Source organism: Mustela nivalis, assembly GCF_964662115.1.
Source record: "Mustela nivalis genome assembly, chromosome: 7".
NCBI lineage: Eukaryota > Metazoa > Chordata > Mammalia > Carnivora > Mustelidae > Mustela > Mustela nivalis.
The window spans coordinates 107,869,823-107,896,821 of record NC_139026.1 but is presented as its reverse complement, the minus strand read 5'-3'; the positions used below and the strand labels follow the sequence as shown (position 1 = coordinate 107,896,821).

The window sequence follows — 26,999 nt, the reverse complement described above, 5'->3', positions numbered from 1 at the left end:
TCTTTCCCTTACCTTGGGTAGTTTCCTCAGACATATGTACTTATTTTTTATTGGACCAGCCCTTAGTTGAAAGCTAGAAGTGGACACCCTGCAGATATTTGGATCTCCCTCTCTGTGCAGTTCTTTTTTCTCTGGTACTCTGTGAACTCCTCTGTCTACCTTGGCAACAGACAGAGGTTTACAGTGGAGAAAATGCCAGCATTTCCAGCATCAGCACTCTTGTCTCAGCAGAAAGCCAAGCAGAAAGGATTGTGAAAACTGAAGCAGAAAGGATTACTCAAGGGAAATCTGATTTCAATCTGCTCAAAGTCTCTATCTAGCATTCAAAACAGTAATTTCCTCGAAAAGAATTATAGTCTGTGGGCTATGTTAATGTTCTGGGATGTCCATTATTCAGTGAGCTCCTAGCTATTGGCACAGTTATGGATAATTGAAGTCCTAATTGATGTTTGATGGGGAGCAGATCATGGTAGGTATAGATTGAAACTTTCAGAGTGTAAGAAAGGGCTGGTCAGGTAACTCGGTGACTCTTGATCTCTGCTATGGTTCCAGATATCTGGAGGAATGTCCCCCACAGTTTTGCACATCCCGCGCCCCTGGGGATTCTAACTGGCAGTGCGGGGTGGTAATGGGAGGAGATGAATGTGGATCACAAGGAGGCTAGTGCTGGGTAATGGAAAACCTGTTTCCGACCCACAGGTGCCTTTTTCATCCCCTACCTCATCTTCCTCTTTACCTGTGGCATTCCTGTCTTCCTCTTGGAGACAGCGCTGGGCCAGTACACTAGCCAGGGAGGCATCACAGCCTGGAGGAAGATTTGCCCCATCTTTGAGGGTGAGTAGCCTTGTGCCTGATTCCAGGATATCTGCATACATGGTTACAAACTTTATTTGGGATGACTGAATGCTTTGGTAGCAGTGCTGGTTGACCTAATACTCTGTGTCTTTATGTTAAACCCTCCACTTGTAGGCCCAGTGCTGCACTGATCTATCAGAGAATGGAGAAGATGGGGCTGAGGATGGAGAAAAAGATTTCAGATTAAATAAGTAGAGTGCAAAGCTATTTTAGCTATATATTTTACAAATATACAACAAATGATTTTGTATTTTTTCAAAATGTTTAATTGCAAGACATTTAAAAAGAGAATTTTATTTTATTTATATTTATTTATTTAAAAGATTTTATTTATTTATTTGACAGAGAGAGACACAGTGAGATAGGGAACACAAGCAGGGGGAGTGGGAGAGGGAGAAGCAGGCTTCCCGCCAAGCAGGGAGCTTGATGCAGGGCTCGATCTGAGGACCCTGGGATCATGACCTGAGCTGAAGGCAGACGCTTAATGACTGAGCCACCCAGGAGAACCAAAAAGACAATTTTAAGTGACAAAAAAATACCAGTAACAATTCTACTGTTTTGACAAAATAGCTATTTAAACATTAGTGTGTTTTATTTCAAAATTTCTCTCTATATAGGATTTTCTTTAAGTTTCTATTTTGAAATAATTATATATCAGAGAAAATTGTCAAACTAGTAGAGAGAGGTCACATGTACCCTTCACCCAGTTCTCCCCAATGGTAATGTCTTACTTAACTATAAAAAAAAATCACAACCTGGAAATTGATATTTGGCACTATCCACAGACCTTATTCAAATTTCCCCAGTTTTCTATGCACTCATTAGTGTGTATGTGTGTGTGTGTATAATTGTTATTTTTATCACATGTAGATTTATTTAACCATCACCACAATCAGTATACAGACTGTCCCATTATGACATGCCACTGTCATGCTACGTCTGCCCCTTCTTGCCCCATCCCTAGTCCCTGGAAACCTCTGATTTGTTCTCTATCTCTATAATTCTGTCATTTTGAGAATGTTATATAAATGGAATTGTGCAGTCTTTACCTTTTGAGATTAGCTTTTTTAAGTCAGTACAGTCCCCTTGAGATCCACCCAGGTTCTTGTATAAAGAGTTCATTCTTCTTTATTGCTGAGTAGTATTCCATGATATGGACATACCACAGTTCATTTAACCATCACCCACCTTAAAACCTTTGTGTTGTTTCCAGTTTTAGGGATTCATTTCATTAATTCTTTCTCTCTATATAGAGCTTACATATGTATTAATCCAGGATATACACAGTTTATGTCCCCACTTTCCAGTTAGTGTTATTTTCCATTTTCTTTCTTTCCCTCCCTTCCTCCCTCCCTCCCTCTCTCTTTCTTTTCCTTCCTTCCTTCCTTCCTTCCTATTACCCTTTCCCTCACTTCTTCCCTCTCTCCCTCCCTTCCTTCCTTATTTTCTTCCTTTCATTCTTTTTTTTTTTTTTTAGAGACAGAGGGTGGGGCAAGTGGAGGGGGAGAGGGAAAGAGAATCTTTTTTTTTTTTTTTAAAGATTTTATTTATTTACTTGACACAGAAAGAGAGAGAGGATCACAAGTAGGCAGAGAGGCAGGCAGAGAGAGAGGGGGAAGCAGGCTCCCTGCTAAGCAGAGAGCCCGAAGCAGGGCTCAATCCCAGGACCCTGAGATCATGACCTGAGCTGAAGGCAGAGGCTCAACCCACTGAGCCACCCAGGCACCCTTGAAAGAGATAATCTTCAACAGGCTCTACAGCCAGTGTGGAGGCTGATGATTCAGGGGTCCATCTAATGACCCTGTCATGATTCTGAGATCATGACCTGAGCCGAAATCAAGAGTTAGGATGCTTAACCAACTGAGCCACCCAGGCACCCTTATTTTCCATTTTCTATATAACACTAATTTAATGATTGCATAAGCTTCAATGGAGTGGATATATCATAATTTACTTAACAGTTCTCTGTTTGGGGCTTTTGGCTTATTTTCAATTACTTATAAAGCTATTATATTCTGCTGTCTTGTGAATTTGTTAAGATAGTTTTTTCTCTCTTTTCTCTGGATTATTTCATTGGGATAGATTTCCAGGATTAGGATCACTGGATCAAATGGACAATCAAGTTGATGTCTCTTGGTCTGGCTTATTAAATTGCCCTATGCAAATGTTATACTGATTTGCCATGTCATTATGCTTGAGTAAACACCTTTCCCCCGTATCTTTCACAACTCTGGGTATTTGCGGTTCCCCAACTTGTCTTCACATTGGAGTCACCTGGGGACCTTCAAAATATCTTGAGGCTTGTGCCCTGCCCCCAAAGATTGTGATTTAATTGGTCTCAGGTCTGGTTTGGACTTTGAAATTTTTAAAAAATATTCTCAGGTAACTCTAATATGTGGACAAATTTGCAAATCACTGAGTTACATCATTTGTAAAAAATTTCACTATGGCTATCTATGCAGAATGGTACTTCACCATCGTTTCCTTTTGCACATCTGCAAATATTAGGGAGGATCTAGTTGTATTTTCTCCCATGTGAATTTTCTCCCATGTGAATACCTGCCCTTTTTTTTTTTTTTTCCCAAATAAGCTCTGTGCCAAATGTGGGGCTTGAACTCACAACCCTGAGATCAGCAGTTGCATGCTCTATGGACTGAGCCAGCCAGGCGCCCCTGTTCCTGCTCTTACCATGTATTTTTATATTTCAAAAAGACATCAGCTTAATTCCAGGGAATATTTACTATTGGAATCTTCAAGTTAGTCTTAACATTTAAAAAATAACTTTAAATCAGTGAATTTTCAGAACCGATAAAGGTGGAAGGACACAGGGAGCCCGGGTAGAGGGCAACGGAATGCAGGGAGAAAAGCCGCTTGTCACCTGCCAGGGAGGCAGAGGAGAGAGCCGGGCGCCTGGTCCCAGTGCTGTCTAGAGCTCTGACAGTGGAGAGCAAACCCCCTCCTGGACGGGGAAGAGGGGGCGTGTGAGAACTCTGTCCATGGTCCCTAGCCCAATTCTGCAGTTTTGCCCTGCAGGCATCGGATATGCTTCCCAGATGATTGTCGTCCTCCTGAACATCTACTACATCATTGTCCTGGCCTGGGCCCTCTTCTACCTCTTCAGCAGCTTCACCATCGACCTTCCCTGGGGAAGCTGCCACCACGAGTGGAATACAGGTAAGGTCATCCCTGGTGAGTCCCCTTCCTCTTGCTGCTCAGCCACATAAACCAGGACTGAGGTTATCCGTATATCCCCGGCATCCCATCCCCAACCTTAACTTGGGACATTCTAGATAATCCACCAAGTAGGTCACAGAAATCTTGTATCAAAGATCAGCATGAGAATTCACCAGCATCACAGGCAAAATGTCACACACTAAAAAGAACGGTCTCTCAACTGTACTCAAATTTTAAAAAGTTAGTGTATTCAATTCATAGATTATGAAGTCACAGATTATGCAAATAGACCTGATTTCTTTTTATGTAGTTTAGCCATTTATTTCTTGCAGTTTGAAGTCTGATCACTTCGATGTATGTATTGTTTGTCCGTTATCTTGGTTCCTCCCGTCTTCTTTCTGATACTATCTTGGGTCTTTCAATCTCACAGTCCATCTCGGTTTAACCAGGGAATAAGCTGTTTTGTGCATCTTCCTTATGATTTATAAACACGCTTAATTTCTCCTGTGCTTGTAAGACTGCTTGTGACTCTCTTAGAAGACAACAGGAGTCACCCATGGCCACAGGCCTACTGAGTCGATTTGGTAGAAAGTACAAAGATTGAAAATCCCTAGGGTAGTGCCGTCCAAGAGAACTGTCTGCGATGAGGAAAATTTCTCCATACTCTCCAACATGGTAGCCGCCAGCAACATGTGGCTGTGGAGAGGTTGGCATGGGCCCAGTGTGTGTGAGGACCTGAGTTTTTAAGTTTTCGTTTAATTTTAAGTAGCTTAAATGTAAGTAGCCCCATGGGGCTGGAGGCCAACCCAAGGACAGCACAGGTGGGGAACTGTCCTGCCTGGACCCAACATTTCCACTTGCTCTCACGGCCCCAATATCCCTCAGTGCTCATCACGGGGGCCCAACCTGTGCCATCACTCCTTTTTTGGTTTGTTTTGTTTTGCTTAGGTGAGGTATTCAGTTCTGACCAGGAGTCTGAGCCCTTTGCTTGCCAAGGAGGCACACTTGGCAATGCTTAGCAAGGCCCCTCTGGCACTCAGACAGTTATCCCTTTCTAGGAGGTTCTGGTGCTGATCTCTGCCACCTTCATCCCACCAGCTGGCAAGCGAAGAGTCCAATCTTGGAGGCTCCTCCCCCCACAGACCTAGATTCCTTAGGTTCTTCTTTTTTAAAGATTTTTATTTTTTAAAAATTTATTTGATAGAGAAAGAGAAAGAGAGAGAGATCACAAGCAGGCAGAGAGGCAGGCAGAGAGAGAGGAGGAAGCAGGCTCCCTGCTGAGCAGGATGCGGGGCTCGATCCCAGGACCCTGAGATCATGACCTAAGCCAAAGGCAGAGGCTTTAACCCAGAGCCACCCAGGCACCCCTCCTTAGGTTCTTCTTAAACATGCCTGGTGGTGCCTACCCTGAGCCCTGACTCCACTGTGGCACTTACTTACTTTCTGGTGCTGGCTACATCATAAGCGCTCAATAAAAATATTTTGTTGGATGAGTCCAGTCTTAAAAATTGGTTCTATTCTAGTATTTTCTTTATTATTATTTTTTTCTTTCTTTTTTCCCTCCTTCCTTCTTTCCTCCCCCATTTGTTCATTCTATTTATCCTGAAATCACCCTTGACAACCAGCTTGTCAGATGTTGATTTGATCCAGATCTCAGGGGAGTTCCTTTTGTAGAAATGTTGCAAATTTCTGGTGGCCTAGGGCTTTCGCTTCAGGGTATTGTGAGGCCTACAAACCTTGGGGTTGACTGGGGGATCTCTGAGACAATCTCAAGGCACATTCCATACCCGAGTCTTTTGCTTCTTGATATTTTTGACATTTATCCTAGTGAGTCTGGTTTTACTCAGAGCCTAGCATCATTTGTAGCAGAAGACATCCCATCCTGTCAAGATGAAACACCATTTTTCTGGGCAAGCTGAAGCTTCAAGGAGAGAGAGGGTTCTGTGGAAAGAAGACTCCATGGGCATTCATTCAACAGACATTTATTGAGTTCCTACCCTGTACCAGGCTCTGTTCTAAGCACTGGGGTTATGATAAGGCACACAAGGGTCCCTGCCCTCATGGAGGTTTTGTCCTAATGGCGAGACACAGACCGTAAACAAAATTAAATGCCTAATATGTATTATGTTAGAAGAAAGGTTAGGGAGAAACATATAACGGGAAGGAGGAATTGGGAGTTTTAGGGGTGGCAGTTGTCATTTTCAATAGGATCATCAGGAAAGACCTTACTGAGATGACACAGGAGTTGTGCTCTGAAGGAGGGGTGGTGGGGAGTCAGCTGCAGTGCAGAGGCCCTGAGGTGGCCTTGTGCCACACTCTGCTGTCCAGGGAACAGCAGGGTGTGGCTGGAGCAGGTATCGCCGGAGCAGGTCAGTGGGGCCCCCCCCAGGGGACAAGGTCAGACATGATGGTGGTAGATTGAAAAGGGCCTCAGAGGCCATTATAGGGGTCATATCTTCTTTCTCTGCGTGGGGTGGGAAGCTCATTGGAGAGTTTTATGTCACAGATGTGATGTGGAGTTACTTAAATTTTAACAAAATCATTCTGGCTGCTGTGTGGAGATTGCACGAGGGAGGCAAGGGTAGGAAGCAGAGGGCAGCGGAGGAGCCACAAAATGGTGGGGACCCACAGGTGGCCGTAATGAGAATGGTCTGATGGCAGGTGTTGTGGAGGTAAGGCATACAACTTGCTGAGCTGGATTCATGACCTGCAATAGGCCATTTCTAAGAAGATTCCCTTTCTCCATGTGTACAATGGGGAAAACTATCCGGTTTAAAGTTTTCTACGATTATTATGCTAACACGACGTAAAAAAGAATGCAAGCCCCCCACCCCATCGTGAAACTCCAAGGTCATTTACAAATAATTAAGAGCCACTACTTACCGGGCGCTTTATACTCAGGTTTTCATTTAGTCCCCCATCAGTCTCACAACTGGGCATCACTATGTGCGTTCTAGGGTCGAGCAAAGTGATGTCAGAGAGCCACACAGCAAATGACCAGAGGGTCAGCATTCGAGCCAGAACTTTCTGACCTTGTATCTAAACTCTTGGCCACTCTGCTACATGTCTTCCCTAGAAAAGGTTATTATCCTTCAGAGATTGTGCCTCATACAAGGCAGTGACCTAGAAATATTTGCAAACTTTGAAGAAGGCAGAAGCAGAGTTCCCTTTGTGATCCCATCTTATGATGCTTTAGTAAGAGTATGTCCCCAGACATTTAGAAACCCGCCCGTGAAGTCATGTGGGAGAAGGCGCAGTAAGCTTGTTGAAGTTACCTGTGTTCGAGGATGTTGTGTATGGACAACTTCAGCCAAGTTCCTTCCAGATCCCTTCCTTCCCATTGCCCTATAATTTCACACCCCTCTCTCTGGCCAGGCCAAATAGTGAATGACCTTTCTCTTGCTTCCTTCCCTGGGACCCACGGGTAGAATACTGTGTAGAGTTCCAGAGGACCAATGGCTCCCTGAATGTGACCTCTGAGAATGCCACCTCTCCTGTCATCGAGTTCTGGGAGTAAGTGAGGCCCTCTCCCCATCCCAGTGTGGGCTGTGTGTTGGAAAAGAGGGCATAGGGATGAGCTCATGTGGTGGCCCTGTCACCTAAGTGGCTTCCCCTGCCCCCCTGCCCCCCGCTGGGCTTGTATTCGTGATTAATGCAGAAATGGGTTTCAGAGATGAGAATTTTGCAACTTTCCTTAGGCCACACCTGCCTTCCCTCCCCCCCCATCCCCACCCCCATGTTAGATGGCGCACCTGTGTGTGTGGACACTCCTAATTCCCTCTGCCCTGCAGCTGCGTGCAGGCTGCCTCCTAGCCCGCCTCCCTCACATCCATGTTCACCTGGTGATTCCTAACATCAACACATCCTGAAACCCTGGTTGGGAGTATATGTGTTTGCCCCTCCCTCTCTAGGTTAAATTGGTGCTCAGCCTCCCAGACCACACTTAACCTGGGAACAGTTTCTAGTTGTCTCCCTTGCTATCTATCCCCATCTCTGGGCAAAGGAGAGCCTTGTGAATCTGAGCGAAAAGAGCTGACAAGCCTTTGGACGAGAGCCTGCAGGCATGACTCTGCTGCCTGAGACATGTGGGCCTCAAAACTGAGGCTGGGGGCAAAGGCGGAGCCCAGCCCAACCTTCTCTCCCCAGGAGGCGGGTCCTGAAGATCTCTGATGGCATCCATGACCTGGGGGCCCTGCGCTGGGAGCTGGCCCTGTGCCTCCTGCTCGCCTGGGTCATCTGCTACTTCTGCATCTGGAAGGGGGTCAAGTCCACGGGCAAGGTCCGTGCTGGAGAGCTCCTGGCCCCTCTCTCTTCCCAGGACTCCTTGCCCTCCCTGGCGGCCCAGTCACCCAGGAGCTCCCAGAGCTGTAACTTGGTCGGGGATGGGAGGGAATGAGCCCCTCAAGATTGAATGTGGCTCCCTTGGTTCTGGGCCTCTCCTTGCTTCACTCCTGTGCACTCTGGTATGTGGGGAAATGGAATGGAAAGGTGGGAGAGAGAGAGGCAGGATGGACACTTCCAAGGAACATGATCTAATAATTTGCCGTATGTGGGGGCACGTTGCAAATTGAACACCCATCGTGGCTCCCTGATTTATTCAACTGTTCTTTGGAAAAAGAATCCCACTGAGACCATTCATCTCAAAATGATCCACAACCACCCTGAGAACTTGGGGGTGGGCACTCTCTGCCATAGAGTGTATGAGGCATTAGAGGGCATTCTGAGTTCTTCTGGACTCTTGCCCTGGAGGCCTCTGACAAGGCTTCCTTCCTGATCTGGCTGCCCAGCTACGCTAAGCATGTAAGCCCTGTGAGGACAGGGATCACGTGTTAGAGAGTTTTTGGTACCCAACAGCCCTTGCCAAAAATCTAAGCACCTTTGCTCGGAGCATGCTCCAGTTCATTCGGTCACTTAACAGATATTTACCGGGTACGTGTCAGGGGGAGGTGGGTGCGTTAAGCTGGAGGGAGAGAGGGCTAGGGGAGGCTGTGGCTTCGGGCCAAGGGCAGATGGAGCTGGAACAGCTGCAGGGGGGAGAAGGAGGGGGCAGAGACAAACTGTCTTGACCTCCTCTGTGTGCTCAAAGTGAGGAGCTCTCGCCTCCTGCCTCTGTAGCCGGTCTCAGTCTTGGTCGGTCTCAGCGTCCCTCCTCCCAAACTCACGGGTTCCTTGTCTTTCATCTGCCCTCTGGTTAGGTGGTGTACTTCACAGCCACATTCCCTTACCTCATGCTGGTGGTCCTGTTAATTCGAGGGGTGACGCTGCCTGGGGCAGCCCGAGGAATTCAGTTTTACCTGTACCCCAACCTCACACGTCTGTGGGATCCCCAGGTAAGAAGCCACAGACAGGGGCCAGCCATCCCGTGGCTCTAGAGGCTTTTTCCCTGCTCCTGGCCCAAACCCTGTGGCAGCGTATATGGTGGCGTTGGGGGGGGGGGTGTCTCTGGCCACGTGTTAGCAGCTGTCTGTGGTCCCCTGTTGGTTCGCAGCCGCCAGGGAGCCCAGGCCTTGTCCTCAGGGGCTCCAGCCTGTTCCCACTCTCCCACTTTTCCTATTGGTGTTCTCAGCTTGATTTCTTACCCCTCCACCAGCCCCTCTGGTTTCCTCCCTCTGCCCACGTGGCCCATTCCAAGGTCCCTTAGTTCCCCAGCCCCTCCCACGGCCAGCTGGGTTGGTGTTGAGTTTCCCATCAGTTGTCCAGAGGCCCCGGCCTCCTCCCTTCTCTCCGGCCCGTCCCTCCTGTCCTGTGGGCTTCAGCCAGCTTCTTTGAGGCCTGGCCCTCCCTGGGGGTGCTGCTGCTTGTTTCCTGGAGAGGTTTGGAAAGCAGAACCTGAAAGAAAAGCCACCACCTGTCAGCGGTGGTGGTGGTGGTGGTTTCTTATCTTCTCCTGTTTGGCAGCCATTTTGAAAAGCTGGCAAAGCCAGGAGGTATGGAGGGCCAGAGGGGAGCGTGGGTAAGCTCCACCCCAGGGCTCCTAAAATGCATTGCCCAGCTACGTGCCCCGCCTATGTGCTGTGGCTCCCTGGCATGGAGGTCACCCTCTCTTTGGGTGCTGGAGGGACTCTCTGTGTCTGGAAAGGGGCCCTGAGGAGACACAAGGTGGGAGGCTCCCAGCACAGAAGAGACCAGAACAGCCAATGGCTTCGCACACGTTGCAAATGCTGAGGTCCCTGCTGGACAGGGCCTGGAGTGGGGGTGGGGGTGGGATCCAGATGCTGCATTTTTCTCACGGTTCCCAGCCACCCTGGCGGAGCTGAGTCCTGCCATCCTGAGTTCTGCCCGCGACCAGAAGTTGCCAGAGCACTTGTCTTCCAAAGCTTCTCACGGAGCCTGGCAGCCTGGCGTGCCAGGTCCTGCTCAGCGATCTGGGGGACTGTGGGCTTATCCTTCCCTCCCCTGTTTATTGGACACAATGGAGGTGGGGCTTGCCTTTGCCTCATCTCCACGCGAGGCACATGGGCCGTAGCCCGGCTAGGGAGCAAAGCGTAGAACTGTGGTTGTTGAAGCTAAAAGGCCCCCAGAGATCAACCAGGGCAAACTCCTCATTGAACAGGTGAGAAAACAAGGCCCAAGGTCACACAGCAAGTAAGGGGCTGGCCAAACAAAGTGTAATTTTATTCTGTGATTCGGAAGCTCTTTGACGTCTCTGGAGCCCAAGTGTTGTGGGTCGCGGCAAGCAGGAGGGTGTGGGGACCAGCTTTGAAGGTCAGGGCTATAGAGGCTGGCTTGGGTCTCGTGAGCAGGAGGGCTCCAGTGTTGTTCTGGAAGAGCCGAGGGATGATCCAGGGGCCAAGCTGCCGTCTGCCTTCATCTGGGGGGTTGGGCTGGAAAGAGAAGCCTGTGTTCAGGCAGGGGACCGGCAGGGAGGCTGAAAGAGAAACAGGACGGAAGGCTCTGGTATTTCTTGAACAGATTTTTGGCTTCAGTGATCAATGCCTCATTTGTTCTGATTAGCTGTTTGTAGTCAACAGTGAGCCCTAACTATGTCCTATCGTCATTACGTGCAGTGTCACAGCTAACCCTCAAGGCTGATCAGTGAGGTGACCCCATTTTAGAAGAGAGGGAGGCCTAGAGAGCTTAATGCATTTTTCATCCTCACATTTGCAGCTGGAATCTGGGTCCAAATGACGACAAATCCCATATGCTTTATGATCTCTTGAGGGCAAAGTCCCCATCTGCTCATCCTTGTTTTTCTCAAAGTTCATTCATTCAGCAAAAAGTTTACTCAACATCTATTGATTACGTGACAGGTTTGTTCCAGCAAACACAAAGTAGGTGGACCAGATGGCCTTTAACTCTGAGCGTTAACAAGGCCTGATTCTGTGTCTGGGTCACTGCGGGGAGTAGAACCTCTTTTCACTGCCATCCAGGATACCACCCTTCCAACTCCAGCCAGCTGTAGGCTGCGCAGAGAACATGTGCCTTCCACGTCCCCTGAGGCCCTGAGGAGGGAGATGTTTCCAGAGCCGGACTTGGTCTGTGCTTCCCAGCAGCCTTCTTGGCCCCTGGGTCCCCATCTCTGGCTGCAGCCAGGCCTCTGTTATGAACAGAGCAGCAGCCCGCAGGTGTGATGGTCCTGCCAGAGCCCTAATTGAATGTAGTTGGCACTTCCCAGGAAGTGTGAGAATTCCAACTGGCATTTGCCTGGCCCTTGAGAAAGGTGCGAAATTCCTGCCAGCCAACACAAAGACCAAAGACATCTCTGTCTGCCAAGCACTCAGTCTGGGAGCGGGGAGGTGGGCAGAGACAATGCTGGGTTCATCTGGCTCCCTCCTCTCTTCCTGCCAGGCTTGCTGCAAGTCCAGCAGGTCACTGCCCCTCCCGGTGTTCCCTGGGGCTCATCCCTTTCACACGCTGGAGGGGTTCCTGGAGACCAGGACTCTCCTGGGCAGTCCTTTCTTTCCCTTGCCTGGCCCTTTGTTCTGCTGCCTTTGTTCGGTAGATGGATAGGGACTTAGGGTGTCCAAAGAGCCCTCTTGGAACCTTTGAAATCTCAATGTTAAGCTCTTCTAATGAAGGGCTTGTTTAGGGAGGTGGTTAGAACATTGATTAGAGTGGGTCTTTTTATTTTGACTTCTATGCGACCTCATGATCACTGGAAGGCCAGTTGCCTTTTGGAAGTAACCACAGTAATCACAAAGAGCAGCAGGAGCTGACACATTTATTAAGTGCTAACTGTTTGCCAGGCACTTTTACTGAGGGCGTGACGTTGGGGAGCCCCCACGCAGCCCCACAAATGCCTGTCGGCTTCATCTTACAGATGAAGAAACTCAAGCGTAGAAACGTTAAGAAATTTGCCCCAAATCCACAAGAACTAGCACGCGGGGGAGCTTGGGTTTTATGAAGTGGTCTTACAGAGTCTGCTGTCCTGATGACCATGATATACATTTTCCAAAGAGTATGAATGTGAAAGTTTTCAGGGCTGCTTTTCACTATTCCAGAAGGTGGGACAGGGAACTAATACTTATTTATGTGCTGAGGATTTTGCATATATTTTTTTATTTCTTATTGTACCCATTTCCCTGAGGAGAAGAGTGAGGTTCGGAGAGGTTAAGGGACTTGCCCAAGATCACACAGCTAGGAATTAATAGAGTTAAGAGTCGAACCCAATTCAGTGCGACTCTGAAGCCCAGGCTTTTTCCATTACACACTAGTGCCTTCCTAAAAATAGTGAACATAATCATCCTTGGGATTGAGCTCAAAGTCGAAAACCTCCTACCTGGATCTTAGAGGTCTCTGTCCTCTGCTCCCCGCAAAGACCTCACTCTCCTTTTGCCCACACTCAACCAGGTGTTTCTCACACTTGTTTTATTCTTGATCAGTCTCCTGTCGTAGCCAAAGACACACTGGGGCTTTGTTTTAGAAACCAGAACTGCTGGCGTGGTCAGGGAGCAGGTCGCCTGTGGTGGGGAACAGAACAGCCAGCTCTACTTGTTCCTGCGGCCCTTCCTCTGACCCCTTTCTTCTCCCCATCCCAGCAGGCTTGTCAAGCCACAGCTGGGCCAAGAGCGGGGGGCTTGCCAAGCTGCTGGGGAGCGGGTTTTAGTCAGAGGCTCTAGGTCTGACCCTCACCCTCTGAACTCTCAGCCCTCCTGCTGCATTTTCTTCTGTTCTCATTAACCTCTGCCCCCAACCCAGTCATAGTCTGTCCCCCTCAGGGCAGGGTGAACTGCCAAGTCACAGTCTTTCTTATTTTTTCTTCCCAAGGCCAAGTTCGTGAAACTTCATCACCATGGGGGTTGCGGCCCCTGCTTATGTGTGGGGAACCACAGAATGTCTCTGAGGGCAGCGGAGAGTTTCCCCGGTAACTCACGGGCACTGCCAGGCCCGGGAAGAAAACTTCCAAGACCCGAGGCTGGGCAGGCTCCTGGGCTATCTCCTGGATGGCCCACTGGGGAGCGGCCACCTGGGCTGGCGGTTGTGGGTCCCCAGGTAGAGAGGGGTGTCTCCCAGGCTTCCCTCTCTGGACCTAGGTCAGACCTTTGCCCAAGTTCAGAGCCTCCAGCCACAGGGTCCCACCAGTAACCCAGTGAGAAGGAATGAAACAGAACAGAGGGACCCGCAGTCACTGACTTCCTGAGGTGACTCTTCACAGCCTCTGTGGGGATGGGGTTCACAGTGAGCAGAAGGGATAGGAGCCCAGAGATGATCTCCCCTTTTCTTCACCATCTTTCCCCACTCTGCTCCGCGTCCCACAAAAGTGGAATACAACGAGAGGAGTGGGTGCCCTGGGCGGGTTCCGGGTGCTGGTTCTCAGGGCCTGTAGGGCCGGGATTCCCGCCTCCGGCTGACACTAGGATCATTCAGGAAGCTCTGAAAATAATGCAGATTTCTGCAGTTTTCTTAAGTCCTAGAGACCTGACATCACAACTAGGGCTTGCTATTGGGTCCCCGGGACCCACCCCAGTGCTGGGAGAAATGGGCAGTTTAGCAGGGGCGCGCGTGACAAGACCGTGAGGGAGGCCAGGGGTGGTGGTGATGGTCAGGGAAGCAGGGAGAGGCGGGCCAGCAGCTGAGGCTTTGGTGGATGTGGGTACTGGGAGCTTGACATCAAAGGAAGGAAAGCAGGGTTCTGTTTGGGGGCTGTTAGCAGAGGGCGAGGCAAAGGCAAGAAATGAAAGGTTAGGCCCAGTGTTTTCTGCGCCTGTAGCTTAGTGTTCCCTTGTGGTGCTGCATCCTCTGAAGACAGGAGGCACCTGGGAAGGGTCTGCGGCCCAGGGACCCTACCTCCTGCAGATCAGGAGGGTTGCCCAGTCCTGCTCGCCTTGATGTGCTTTCTCCTCGGGATGTTATTGTAGCTGTTAAATCTAAATCATAACATGTCCGGGCCGGCTCGGCCAGCTGAGACAATAATGGTCCTCACCGGCCCCGGGTTTAGCTTCAGATCTCATCCCCCCAAGGAGTACACAGCACGTGCATTCCTGTTCAGCCTCTTGCTTTTGTGAGCTGAGGATGACTCTGCTTTCCAGATAGAGGACTTTGAGGGGCGCGGGGCAAAGATATGTTCTCGCCATGGCGCTGATATGAAGGACCCCCTAGGTCCAGAGATCCTGTCCTCTGGGTTCCTTCCAACCCCGTTGCGAGGAGGACCCAGGAAGGGAGAAAGTAGGGGAAGAACCAGGACTTTGTTTCTGTTGTGGAAAGTTGGTGCCAGGCCTGGCTTAGTCCTAGAACTCTTTCCCAGAATCCTCTTCCCTGGGTCCTCCAGGCTTCTCCCAGAGGCTACTGCCCACGCCATTCTGGTAGTGCCCAAGAAATGCCCTCCAGGGGCCTGTTGGGATAGTCGGGTTGCAGGCTGAGCCACTGCTAGCCAGCGCTCGGCTCAGCCACAGGCCTGTGTGTGCCATGGAGCCCTGACAGCCTGGCTTTACTGGGGTGTAACGTTCTTGCCTTTTCCCTGCGTAGGTGTGGATGGACGCGGGCACCCAGATCTTCTTCTCCTTCGCCATCTGTCTGGGGTGCCTCACCGCCCTGGGCAGCTACAACAAGTACAACAACAATTGCTACAGGTGATTGGAGGGGTGGGGCCCGGGTCCCCGTCCTGCCTTTCCCCTGCCCCGCCAGTGTGCTAGGTCTGGGTGCTTTGAAGGGTGCAGCAGCTCATGGATTTGTCTCCCCCCTACCCATCTTCACCCCCACTTTCCCGTGCCCCAGGGCCACCAGTTGCTGAAGGGGAGCCAAGGATAGCATGGGCAGTGGGATTTCCTCCAAAGGCTGGGGTGGTTGTGGTTGGCTGGGAAGCCACCACGGGGTCCAGCCCTCTGGCTAGTGGAGAGGTTTGTGGGCTTGAACCTGGGAAGTCATTCACTGTGCCATGCAGTGGAGCCTCATTTGCCCCAGCCAACGCTGAACCCTCACCTACTTTTACCTCATTGCTCCCCATCTCATGCCTCCCCCCGTCCCAGGGTTGCCTCCAGCCTCCTGGCTTCATATCAGAGCATCTCAGCCAAGTTCAAGCTAAATAAAAAATAAAAAATCAAGTCCCGTCTTTCAAAATCAGATCTGGGGGGATGAGAATCACATGTTGCTTGGGATTGCCCACGTCCATAGCCTCCACATTAGCATGCCAGACTGAATTGTGTCCGAGCGGAAGCGTCCTGAGAGGGGTAGTGGCAATAGGGCAGGGGTGGAGCAGGGAAGCTCTGCAGCAGTTCCTAATTTTTAGATGAGTATATTACTTCCTTAGAACCTTATTCTTCTGGGACCACTGTGACTGAGTCCAAGTCTTAGCTAATAGATTGAGGAGTGTGGGGGGGGGTGGCAGAACCCAGGCCTGGAATGCTCATCGGGATCCTGCTGGCAGCCCCCCTCTGGCCTGCGCGGAGGGCTGAGGCTGTCTGCCCACCTGAGGGGCTTCCTGCTGGCATCCTCGTGCTGACCCGGCCCATCTCTGTCTCCCGCCTGCCCTGCAGGGACTGCATCGCCCTCTGCTTCCTCAATAGTGGCACCAGTTTCGTGGCCGGGTTTGCCATCTTCTCCGTCCTGGGCTTCATGTCCCAGGAACAGGGGGTGCCCATCTCTGAGGTGGCTGAGTCTGGTGAGTGCTGGGGGCTGCGTGCCAGGGCTGGGCTCTGGGAGCTTTGTTTGAACCTTCGCCAACTGGGGTCTGGACACGTTTCTAATGTCACCTACCCTGGGGTGTTCACCCTTTGGTGGCCGCGTCCCTGGGAAGACCTGGGGGAGCACATCCACACTCACCCCAGCTTCAAAGGGCAGAGGGGTGGATGGGGAGCATTGCCCACACCTGGCCTCCACTTCCTTACCCTGGAGGCAGCCAACATGGTCAGGCTCTTGTTTCTCCTTGCAGAAACATTTTAGGCATCTTTGAGAAGAGAAAGACCCACATACACATACGCACGTACGTGAACATTCATGCAAGCTGAGCACGTAGTACTATTTCTATCTCTTAACCCCCCTTCTAGAAAACCAACTGATATAAAACTATAGATGCTGTTCTGCCCTTTGTCTTGTTTTGCCCCCTCCAAAATGTATCTGGAAGATAAGTTTATGTTGGCGTGGAGTTTCCTCCTCTTCACCATGCCGTATTTAACAAAATATGGTTGTTGTTGCTTTTATATTTTTTATTATTTTTTAAAAAGAGTTATTTATTTATTTTAGAGAGAGAGAGAGCAGGAACAGGGGGAGGGACGGAGAGCAGAGGGAGACAGAGGGAGAATCTCAAACAGGCTCCCTTCTGAGCCCAGAGCCTGGTGCAGGACTCGATCCCAGGACCCTGAGATCATGACCTGAGCTGAAGGCAGACACTCAACTGACTGAGCCACTCAGGTGCCCCTGTTGTTGCTTTATTTTATTCTTTAAAATATTTATTTGAGAGAGAGACAGAGAAAGAGAGAGAGAGTGTGTGAGTGCTCACACAAATGGGGAGAGAGGGCACAGGGAAAGACTGTCAGCAGACTCCCCACTGAGTGCGGAGTCCCATGGGGTGGGGGGTGCTCAGTCTTGGGACCCTGAGATCAGGACCTGAACTGACACCAAGAGTCTGAGGCTCAAGCCACTGAGCCACCCAGGCGGCCCCTATTATTGCTTTTTTTTTTTTTTTTAAAGATCCTATTTATTTATTTGACAGAGAGAAATCACAAGTAGGCAGAGAGCAGGCAGAGAGAGAGAGAGGAGGAGGAAGCAGGCTCCCTGCTGAGCAGAGATCCCGATGCGGGACTCGATCCCAGGGCCCTGAGATCATGACCTGAGCCGAAGGCAGTGGCTTAACCACTGAGCCACCCAGGCGCCCCCCTATTATTGCTTTTAATCAAGAACCAGTCCCCTACCTGAGTGAGCTGTCAATGTCTCCTGCCCTTCCCTACTCTTGAGGACCACCCTCTTGCCCTCTGCCTCAAGACAGTGTTCCATCATGGCCTACCCAAGCGTGCCCTGTTACACAGAGGGCCAAGCACTGGGAACTGACATCACTGATTCTTAGGAAACCTGATATTTTGTCACTTTTTTTAAATAGAATTTTTAAAAATTTATTTGTCAGAGAGAGGAGAGCACAAGCAGGCAGAGCAGCAGGCAGCGGCATAGGGGAGAAACAGACTCCCTGCGGGGCAGGGACACCCCCCGCCATGCGGGACTCTATCCCAGGACCCTGGGATCATGACCCAAGCCAAAGGCAGATGCTTAACCTTAACTGACTGAGCCACCAAGGCATCCCTGTATTGTTTCACTTTTATAAAACATTTGCTCAATGCCAGGCACTGCAGGAAGCAGTTTGCCTGCCCCAGCGATGGAAAGCTTTGAGGCGGGACTGGGATTATCCCCATCCCTCCAGTGTGGTGAGTGGGGGCTCGAGGAGGTAAACGGCCATCCAAGATCCTAGTCCTACTGTTTCTCCGAGGAAGCTTCTGTTGGATGAAGCCAGGCATGGGCAGGTGTATCAGCTCCCGTCGTCTGAGCCAGCTAATCTGAGAGACTGTTACATCAGTGGTACTCTGAAATGAATGCCCGGTCACTCCTAGCCTTTTCTGAATGACAGAAAAGGCTCTGGGTGCAGAGGTGGCAGACTGGTGGCCCCGGGCTCAACCTAGTCCTTGGAGGTATTTTCTTTGGGAGTGTCTTCTAGAAAGAACTCGCCGATTGCCGTGGTGGAGTCATGACAGCAGCAGGTCTCATCAACTCCCGCCTGCGCTCATTTGACTCTGGGTCAGCGGCACAAATGCACGTGGCCGGGGCACCTGGGTGGCTCAGCGGGTTGGGCTGCTGCCTTCGGCTCAGGTCATGATCTCAGGGTCCTGGGATCTGGTCCTGAGTTGGGCTCTCTGCTCGGCAGGGAGCCTGCTTCCCTCTCTCTCTCTCTCTGCCTAATTGTGATCTCTCTCTCTCTCTCAAATAAATAAAATAAAAATCTTTAAAACAAACAAACAAATGTACGTGGCCTGCCTGGCCTCTAAGCTCTTTTTAAGGGTGAAACCTCTGGTTTGGGGCAGTAGATCCCAAGAGTGAGCCCTGAGGATCTGGGGTAGAGCTCACAGAAATGCAGGTGATCTTCCCCCTTTGCGTCTCCCGAAGCCCCTTACAGCCACAGCTTCTAGGAGGTTCTGCTCTGTTCCTGACAACAAGAACACAGTGGGGGGTGCCTTGGAGATATGGGCACCAGGTGGAGGTTGGGATGGCTTCTCCCAGGCTAGGTGGGGGCGATGATGGAAACTTGGGGTGAGGTTTCCTCTGGCTCCTGTGATTCCATCACCCGCACCGGGCAGCCTTGGGATCTCATGTGGTCTGGAGGCAGCCCAGGCACTGGGCCGTGTTCTTCTGCTCCTTGCTGTAGGCCCTGGCCTGGCTTTCATTGCCTACCCCCGGGCCGTGGTGATGCTGCCCTTCTCTCCTCTCTGGGCCTGCTGCTTCTTCTTCATGGTCGTCCTCCTGGGACTGGACAGCCAGGTATCAAGAAGCGGTCGTGCGAGAGATAAGTGGATGTGTGCAGGCTGGAGGGTGGGAAGGCGTGGACAGGAGGTTGAGCCCGATGTCCCGAGGGACCTTAGGAAAATTGGGGACCGGGTGAAGGTCTCAGGTGGAGGCCCGTCTAGGGACCAAGAGGGTAGGTCCAGACCTGAGCACACCAGGACGGTGCCGGGTACTGGAGCGCCGGGGCAGGCCTGAGCCTGGGAGCAAGAAGCCAGAGGTGGCTGACGGCAGCAGCCTATTTTGGGCGCTCTCTTTCCCTCCAATTCTTTTGCCCTCTCATCCAGTTTGTGTGCGTAGAAAGCCTGGTGACGGCGCTGGTGGACATGTACCCCCGTGTATTCCGCAAGAAGAACCGGAGGGAGCTCCTCATTCTGGGCGTGTCTGTCACCTCCTTCTTTGTCGGGCTCGTCATGCTCACAGAGGTGAGGGTCCGGGAGCTGTGGAGGTGGGGACTGGGGGAGGAGGAGAAGCCAAGCTCCCAGGCTTCAGGGCCCTGGGACTCCATCCCTTCCCAGCCACAGCCAGCACCCAGTAGGTGAGGCCTTCCTCTGCCCTGGGAACACCAGCCACCCACCTCTGGGGGCGGCTGAGGGGTGGTTTGGCTCCACGGTAAGCTAAGAGGTATGAGAAGGATGGTCAGGAAGTTCTGGGTTAGGAAAAATGGCCTCTCCAGCAAGCTCCCATGACTTCTCAGGCAGCTGAACCACGTTCCCGGGAAAGACTTCAAAGGCAGAAAGGGAGCCCTGGGGATGGGTGCTATTCTGTGTTTTGTCTCAAGGGAGAAGGAAGGAGATGGAGTTTGTCGTCTTCACAGTACTGATGATGGCCTCTGTCCTGATCCTCCGCCAAAAAGTACACACGTCGTCTCGGACTTCTGGGTCAATCCCTGAATGTTCTCAGGGATGAGCTAACAATAGCCGTCTGTTTTATCTATCTTCCCTCTGAAAATAATAAAAAAAAATTTATTGTCTCCTATTGGCCCGAGTGCCTCCCAGCTCACAAACTATATTCTGTTTTAATATCTGTCCCCCATGATCACCAGGTCTGCTCTGTGCCTGTGGGTGTGAGGCTGGAGGCCAGGGTGGGTAAATCTGTCTGTTTCCTCCGGATACAGTTCTGGTCTGTTCTCTCTCCCGGCAGGGCGGTATGTACGTATTTCAACTCTTTGACTACTACGCTGCCAGTGGCATGTGCCTCCTGTTTGTGGCCATCTTTGAGTCCCTGTGTGTGGCCTGGGTCTATGGTGAGTGACCCTCTCCCCGGGGCCTAACCCCAGGGCTCACCGCCACCTCATGGCCCTTGGACTAAGAGTCATCTGCTGTTCTCACACACTTTTTCCTGGAACGCCCCCTCTGCTTGACCTCAAAAATCTCAAGAATCCTAAATTGCTACCATTGGAAGGGCCCTCCGGAGGTTGCTTCGGCACCCTCCTGGTCATGGCCGCATCCAGACTGCCCCGAGTGGGCCCATCCTAGCCTGTCCTAGCCAAACCTCTTCAGCTCTTGACCTTGACGATCAGAAAGTTATTGTCTTTCTATGCTAAGGCCTGGCCCCCGCCATGTATGCCTATGAATCCCTGGGGAAGAGAGTCTCCCAGCAGTCATTGGAAAGACAACCATGTTATCTTCTATTTCTTGGTCCTTGCCCATCTGTCCCGTGCCTTGGATGCTGAAGAATGTCCTTTCTCCCCCTTTCCTTCCTTCTCTTCTTCCTGGTAGGAGCCGGGCGCTTCTATGACAACATTGAAGATATGATTGGATACAGACCATGGCCTCTCATCAAATATTGCTGGCTCTTCCTCACCCCAGCTGTGTGCACGGTAAGAGAACCTCAGGGGTAAAGTGACATGAAGGCAAAGAGAAATGGTGGTGGTAGGAGGGTAGATAGGCTGTTAGCTCTAGAGGGGACTTCTCCACAGGGACTGAAAACCATTTTACATTTTCACTCCTCCTCCCATTGGATTCTAGAAAATGGTTAGCAGGGGGACGCCTGGGTGGCTCAGTTGGTTAAGCAGCTGCCTTTGGCTCAGGTCATGATCCCAGCGTCCAGGGATCGAGTCCCACATCGGGCTCCTTGCTCGGCAGGGAGCCTGCTTCTCCCTCTGCCTCTGCCTGCCACTCTGTCTGCCTGTGCTTGTGTGCTCTCTCTCTCTCTGATAAATAAATAAAAAAATCTTTAAAAAAAAAAAAAAGAAAGAAAATGGTTAGCAGGGTAGATGCTTCCTTTCCAATTCACAGAAGGTCAAACCGAGGTCCAGAGCTACCAGATGGTTTGACCAACACCACGATGTGAGTCGAATGTCACAGGCAGGACAGCAACCCAAGGGCATTGGGCTGCTTGTGGTGGTACTAGTAACCACAGCAATTATAAGAACACCATTACAGAGCTCACACTTTGTGCCAGGAATAAGGTGCTTTGCACGTTTTAACCCACTTGATCTGCACAAGGACTGCATGAAGAATTACTCTCATACTCATTTTATGGATGAAGCTGAAGCCAAAGAGGGTCAGCCATTTGCCCTATCGAGGAAATAGCAGTGAGCTGGGATCAAGTCCAGCAGCTTGGCTGCAGATTCTGAGCAGTAAGCCCTGGGGTGCTGCCTCCTGGGGCTTTATCTTGTATGTCTGCTGCTCCCCAAGTGCCCACTTACAGGGTGTAAATGCGGCCCAGGGGGAAGGAGGTACGACCCCCTGCCCTTGAGGACCTCGCAGCCTCACCTGATGGTGCTGGAGCCTTAAGCACCTGAAAACATTAACAGTCTCATGACCATTTCCTAGCTGAGGGCCAGCTCCGGTAGAGGTGCACAGGGGGCACGGGGCCCTGCAGGGAGAGGGGAGGCGCCCTGGATGTTCTGTTGAGAATGTGTGGATTTTTAGTAGACTGTGGTTGAGGGTTGTGGTTTGATTGACTCAGATGAGCCTGGAGGCCAGTCCAGGCTTGCAGAGTGAAGGGTCTCTGCCAGCTCTTCCAGGGGGTGTGGAGGGCACAAGGTTCCTGCTCTCCCAGCCCCTTTCTCTTCTCCTCTCCTCCTCAGGCCACCTTCCTCTTCTCTCTGATCAAGTACACTCCACTGACCTATAATAAAAAGTACACGTACCCGTGGTGGGGTGATGCCCTGGGCTGGTTCCTGGCTCTGTCCTCCATGGTCTGCATTCCCGCCTGGAGCTTCTATAAACTCGGGACCCTCAAGGGCTCCTTCAGAGAGGTAGGGGGTTTGTGGGGAGGGACAGGAACACAAGACGATGACATAGGGCCCCATGAGGATAGACCGATATCCACCAGGGTAGGAGTTGGGACACGGGGGTGACACCACGCCTGGAAAGGCTGCCGGGGAGGGACAAAGTGAGTTCTTACAACTCTCAGAAAGAGACTGATGCCTCCAAGTCACAGGCTGGGATGTGGGGGTTGGCACCCGGCCACTTGGAGGGCATGTGTGTGGGGGGTGGGGGGGGGCGGCAGGCAGACACTGATGAGCTGATGAAGGCGGCGGGCAGCCATGCCCCTGCCACCAGCTCACGAGAGCCACCTCCACTTGCCTTGCAGAGAATTCGCCAGCTCATGTGCCCAGCTGAGGACCTGCCTGGATGGAAGCGAGCAGAACCCTCAGCCCCTGCCACACCCAGGACGTCGCTTCTCATACTCACAGAGCTAGAGTCTCACTGCTAGGGCCGTGGGGCCCGGGATCATGCCCATGGGCCTGGCTTGGGGACCAGCTGCAGAAGCCACTCCGCTGGGCATCTCTGCCTCCACCTGTGGTAGATGAGACACAAGGGGATGGTTTGGAATCTGCTTGGGGCTGGGCTCCTCCTTCCAGAACTTTCCTGCTCCAGGGCTGGCCAAACAGGTGTGAGATGCTGGTATCAAGAGCGCCCCCTTTGAGACAGGCCTTGGGAGGCCAGGTGAGGGCTGGTGGGTGGAGCGGGAGCCCTGTCCCTCTTACCTTTCATTCCATTAAATCCATGTTCTTCCCACCAACTGCTGGCTGTTCCGCCTAGTTCCTGCTTTGGCTGCCTTGAGCACCATCTCACTGTAAAGTTGTGGCTTTAGAGTACCCCCCTCTGCCCCCTCTCGGCCCTGTCTCTCCTTCTCTCCCTGAGTTCTTGTGGCCCAGGAGCAGAGGGAAAGGACAGTGGGACCCAGCTGAGACCCTCCATTTCAGACACTCACACCAGAGGGGTCTGTCACACTCCATCCATGCTCTCACCTCCCCGGAGCCCTTTCCCTCCTCCTCCGGTTCACGGACTAAGCAGGGCAATGGAGGGGGACATGAGGGAGAGCTGAGCCCTAGCTGGAGGAAGGAAGAGGAAAGCGTGATGCTTGGGCTTCTTTCCCCCCACATTCCCCTTGCCCCCTCCCTCCCTGATCCTGCCTGCCAAAACGGTGTGTGCACGCGCACGCCCGCCCAGGTCCTGAGACCTGAGCACGCGAGGGACAGCAGTGACTGCAGACCTGAGGCAGCAGGTGCCACCAGCCCTGGCAGAACGGGTCCTACCCCAGCTCAGCCAGCAGAGGGACCCTACTTCCTCAGGACCACCTCGCTCTTCTGCTCAGGGCGGATGCCAGAAGCGGCACCGCTGGACATGGCCACAAGGGGGCGGCACTGCCATGACCAAGGCTTGAGGTTTGGGCCAGAGCTCTTAGGGTCAGGCTGCAGAGAGGATCCAGGTGGCAGGTCCTTCCTGGGGGGTGGGGGAGGGGGGTGGCAGTGGCCGTGGTCTGGGCCCCAGATGATCACACAGGTGTGTCTGCAGCCTTTAGGTGTGGAGCTGGGGCACACTTATCTCTTGGTGTATAGGTATGTGTGTGTGTGTATGTGCCTGAACACGGTGCTTTCTTTCTCCCTGAACGTGTGGAGGCTTCGGTGTCTGCCTGACCCACCTCTGCTCAGATGGTTCTTCTGCTGGTGTCTGGGAGAGCGTCTGCGAATCTCAGAGCTGCGGACTAACGACAGTATTCCTGGGTGATTTCCCTAGTTTGTTTTACAGGTCAGTTAGTGGGAAAGTCTGCTGACACTGTTGCCAGTCTTCAGGTTTTTTATTTTTTGTTGCTGTTTGGAGAAATTATCAAAGTCAGTGGTCACGACCCTCCCACTTGTTGGTGTCGGCTACTCCTTCCTGCACCGTGCCTGGCTGGGCATCTCCCGAGTGAGCCAGGCTCAGTCACGGTCATAAGGTGGGAGGAGAAAATGTGCGAGGGAAACCTGGCGTCTCCATCCATCTGACGATGTTTCCAGAACACTGCTGTGTTCTGGCACAGAGTTGTCACTGCTGTGACACTGTGCTATCTTCATGATGGTACAAAATAGATACCATTTCTGCAATGACAAATTGTGGCCGATGCTATGGAGGAAAAGCAAAATGCCATGAGAAGGAGGGATGGGGTCTGGGAAGCAGGCTGCTGGTTTAGGTGTGGGCAGGGGTGGGGAAGGCCATTCTGAGGGTGTGCTGTCTCTCCAGCCAGCCATCTGACCACAATTGCAAGCAGCTGTGAGGCCAGGGAGGAGGATGCCTGCCTACAGTCCGGTGATGGCTATTCGAATCCTAGATGGGAGATTCATTAATACAGGCTGAAAAGAATCCATTGGCCCGAGGCTCAGGAGATGCAGGGTCCAGTCCTGACCTGCCTCTAACTTGTCTTTGTGGCAGTCCCATGCAACTGAAGTCTTCGCGTGTTTCTGACGGAGGGAATACCGTGCCCCCACCTAAATGCGGTCCTGTTGTAGGGCTCAAATGTGGTCATGGGTGTGAGAGCCCTTTCAGTCATTCAGTGCCAAGCGGTGTGAGGTCATTAAACCAGTTGGAGGGGATGAATGAGGGCGATCTGCTCTAATAACCCCGGGGGAGGGGCAGGGACAGTGAGAGAAGAGCCACTTGTCAGTGTCAGGGTCGGGAACTGGAGCAGGAATACCTGCACTAGGCTTTAACGGAGATGGTGGGGGAGGGGCTGCTATCTGTCCCATTTGCTTTCTCTGCCTGGAAGGGCGGAAACTGGATCCTGCGGTTTTTCGAGGAGGAAGACACAAAAGAAAGGGGACCTCTCTGACCTAGCAGCCCCACCTGTTAGAGAAGAAAGGCAGGCACAGGAGAGTGTGGGTAGCTCCGTCAATTAAGCGTCCCACTCTTGGTCTCGGATCAGGTCATGATCTCGGGATAGTGGGTTTGAGCCCTAAGTCGTGGTCATGTGGCTTAGCGCTCGGCATGGAGTCTGCTTGAGGCTTTCTCTCCCTCTGTCTCTACCCCCACCTCCTTGCACGTGCACGCTCTTTCTCTGATATAAATAAATCCTAAAACAACAACGACGACAATAAAAAAAATCAAAAGGTAGGTGCAGGGTTGCCTGGGCAAGTGATTATAGAATGGAGAGAAGCGACACAGTATCCTGGAGCTGCAGGCAGAGGCCTTGCAGACTGGGAGGAACCGACAAGGCGCTGAGCCCACGGGGCCGCCTTGGAGCCTTGGGTCACACACCGCAGACCTCGCACACGCCTCCTTCCTCACCCTCAGATAAATGTGCACCAACTCTGACGTTTCACAGTCAGCCCAGTGTACTCCTTTATAGGAGCTTGCCGTCTTGGCTTGGGTCCGAGCCCTCCTACCTATTTGCTATGTGACTTTGGGTCAGTTCACCTTTCTGAACCTTCATTTTCTCCTCTATAAAATGGAAATAATAAGACCTAGATCAGTGTGTTGTTGGAGGCCAGTGGAGAGTGTAGGGAGAGCTGCCCTGGGGACACATTTGAGAAAATCCACCTTTCCCCCCCATGCTCTAGCCCCACAACATTGGGTCATCCATGAAACACAAAAGCCCAGGAAGAGTTCAGAGGCATCTTGGCAGTCTGCTGACCTCCTCAGCCCCTGGCATCAAGTGGCATTGGGCCCAGAAGAAAGGCTACCCATTTCCTGAACGAGGCATTTGGGGGGTGGTGGGCAAGTAGGCGCAGAGTAACTCTGCGTCCTGGGGTCCCAGGGTCCTACCCAACACAAGCAGTATTGTCCAAGAAATGCAGGAGCTGACTCCTCCAAGCCCTAATCTATCCCCTGAATCTGGGAGGGCAGCGCCTTTCCAAGAAAATGGAAAACTGGGTCAATTTTTTCCCCTCAAGTTGTATCCCTCCTTCCTTCCTTCCATCCATCCAAGAAACATCCAGTGCCCGCTCTGAACCAGCACTCTATTAAATGCTGAAGGCAGAAACAAAGAATTGGGAAACACGTCCCTATCCTTTAGACATTTCTGGTCTGGGAAACAATGACGCTGCAGTGGGACAAGAAAGAGTTGGATGCTCAGGAAGCGGGTTCCATGCCAGGCTCTCAAAAGCGTGGGCTCAGATGAAGGTGGGGGAGGAGAACATTTTATGGGGTTCACGGTTCTCACAGCGGCAAGATAACTGAGTCACTTAGCCATATTCCTTCTTGTCTCCAGAAACATCCCAGTTTGGAAACCATCTTAGAAAAGCTTTCCAGGTAATGAAGGGATTTCCACCTTTTGCAAAGACAGGATCTCTAGCCTCCAAGAGTTTACTAATTGGTCTGAACACCCACTAGGGGTGGGAAGCTGCAGGGGCTGGGGTGAGGTTTGAAGAAGGAGGGCTCAAAGTCAAAAGGAGTCCAGGGCCAACAAGGCAGCTATTATCTTCCAGGGCAAAGGAGAGGAGATAAGACTGCTTGTCCCTCTATAACCCGAGGTCCTTGTGGAAAGCCCAACATATTGTAGGCATGAAATGCCATTTTTGAATGAATGAATGAATGAACCAGGAAATTTCCCCTCTGCCTAGTGTGATTCTCTTTCCTCTCGCTCCCCTTCGTGGAGAGGCTGGGTGTTTTGTTCCAGAGAAGTGGCCGCTGCTGTCCTGTATCTCATGGACTTTGGTGTCCCCACTGCACTAGGCTCTAGGGCTGACACGTGGTGGACCCAACATGCAGGGACATATGCGGCAGCGCAGGTCACATCGTCCCAGCTGAGCGCAGGGGTAACTGCGGTATGAATTCTGCTGGGGGCCATGGGCAGCTCTGCCAGGGCTGACCCTCTGTCTGCCTTCTGGTTTCACAGAGGCA

The 26,999-nt window shown here is 51.7% G+C and overlaps 1 protein-coding gene across 5 annotated transcripts in view; it reads left to right on the top strand.

Moving 5' to 3' along the window:
* The window catches only part of SLC6A13 (solute carrier family 6 member 13), a 41,652-nt gene extending 18,729 nt beyond the window's left edge, over positions 1-22,923 (top strand). For 4 of the 5 annotated variants that reach the window (XM_082738083.1, XM_082738086.1, XM_082738085.1 and 1 more), the window contains 13 exons: positions 700-834; positions 3,889-4,029; positions 7,458-7,542; positions 8,176-8,308; positions 9,225-9,359; positions 14,935-15,038; positions 15,942-16,066; positions 18,812-18,924; positions 19,233-19,370; positions 20,089-20,191; positions 20,667-20,767; positions 21,983-22,153; positions 22,492-22,923. In XM_082738083.1, coding sequence (XP_082594209.1) covers positions 700-834; positions 3,889-4,029; positions 7,458-7,542; positions 8,176-8,308; positions 9,225-9,359; positions 14,935-15,038; positions 15,942-16,066; positions 18,812-18,924; positions 19,233-19,370; positions 20,089-20,191; positions 20,667-20,767; positions 21,983-22,153; positions 22,492-22,614 — 1,607 coding nt within the window. In that variant the 3' untranslated portion in view covers positions 22,615-22,923. The remainder of the gene's footprint in view (positions 1-699; positions 835-3,888; positions 4,030-7,457; positions 7,543-8,175; positions 8,309-9,224; positions 9,360-14,934; positions 15,039-15,941; positions 16,067-18,811; positions 18,925-19,232; positions 19,371-20,088; positions 20,192-20,666; positions 20,768-21,982; positions 22,154-22,491) is intronic. The other variant, XM_082738084.1, reaches the window with a different exon arrangement.
* Positions 22,924-26,999: the final 4,076 nt, after the last annotated feature.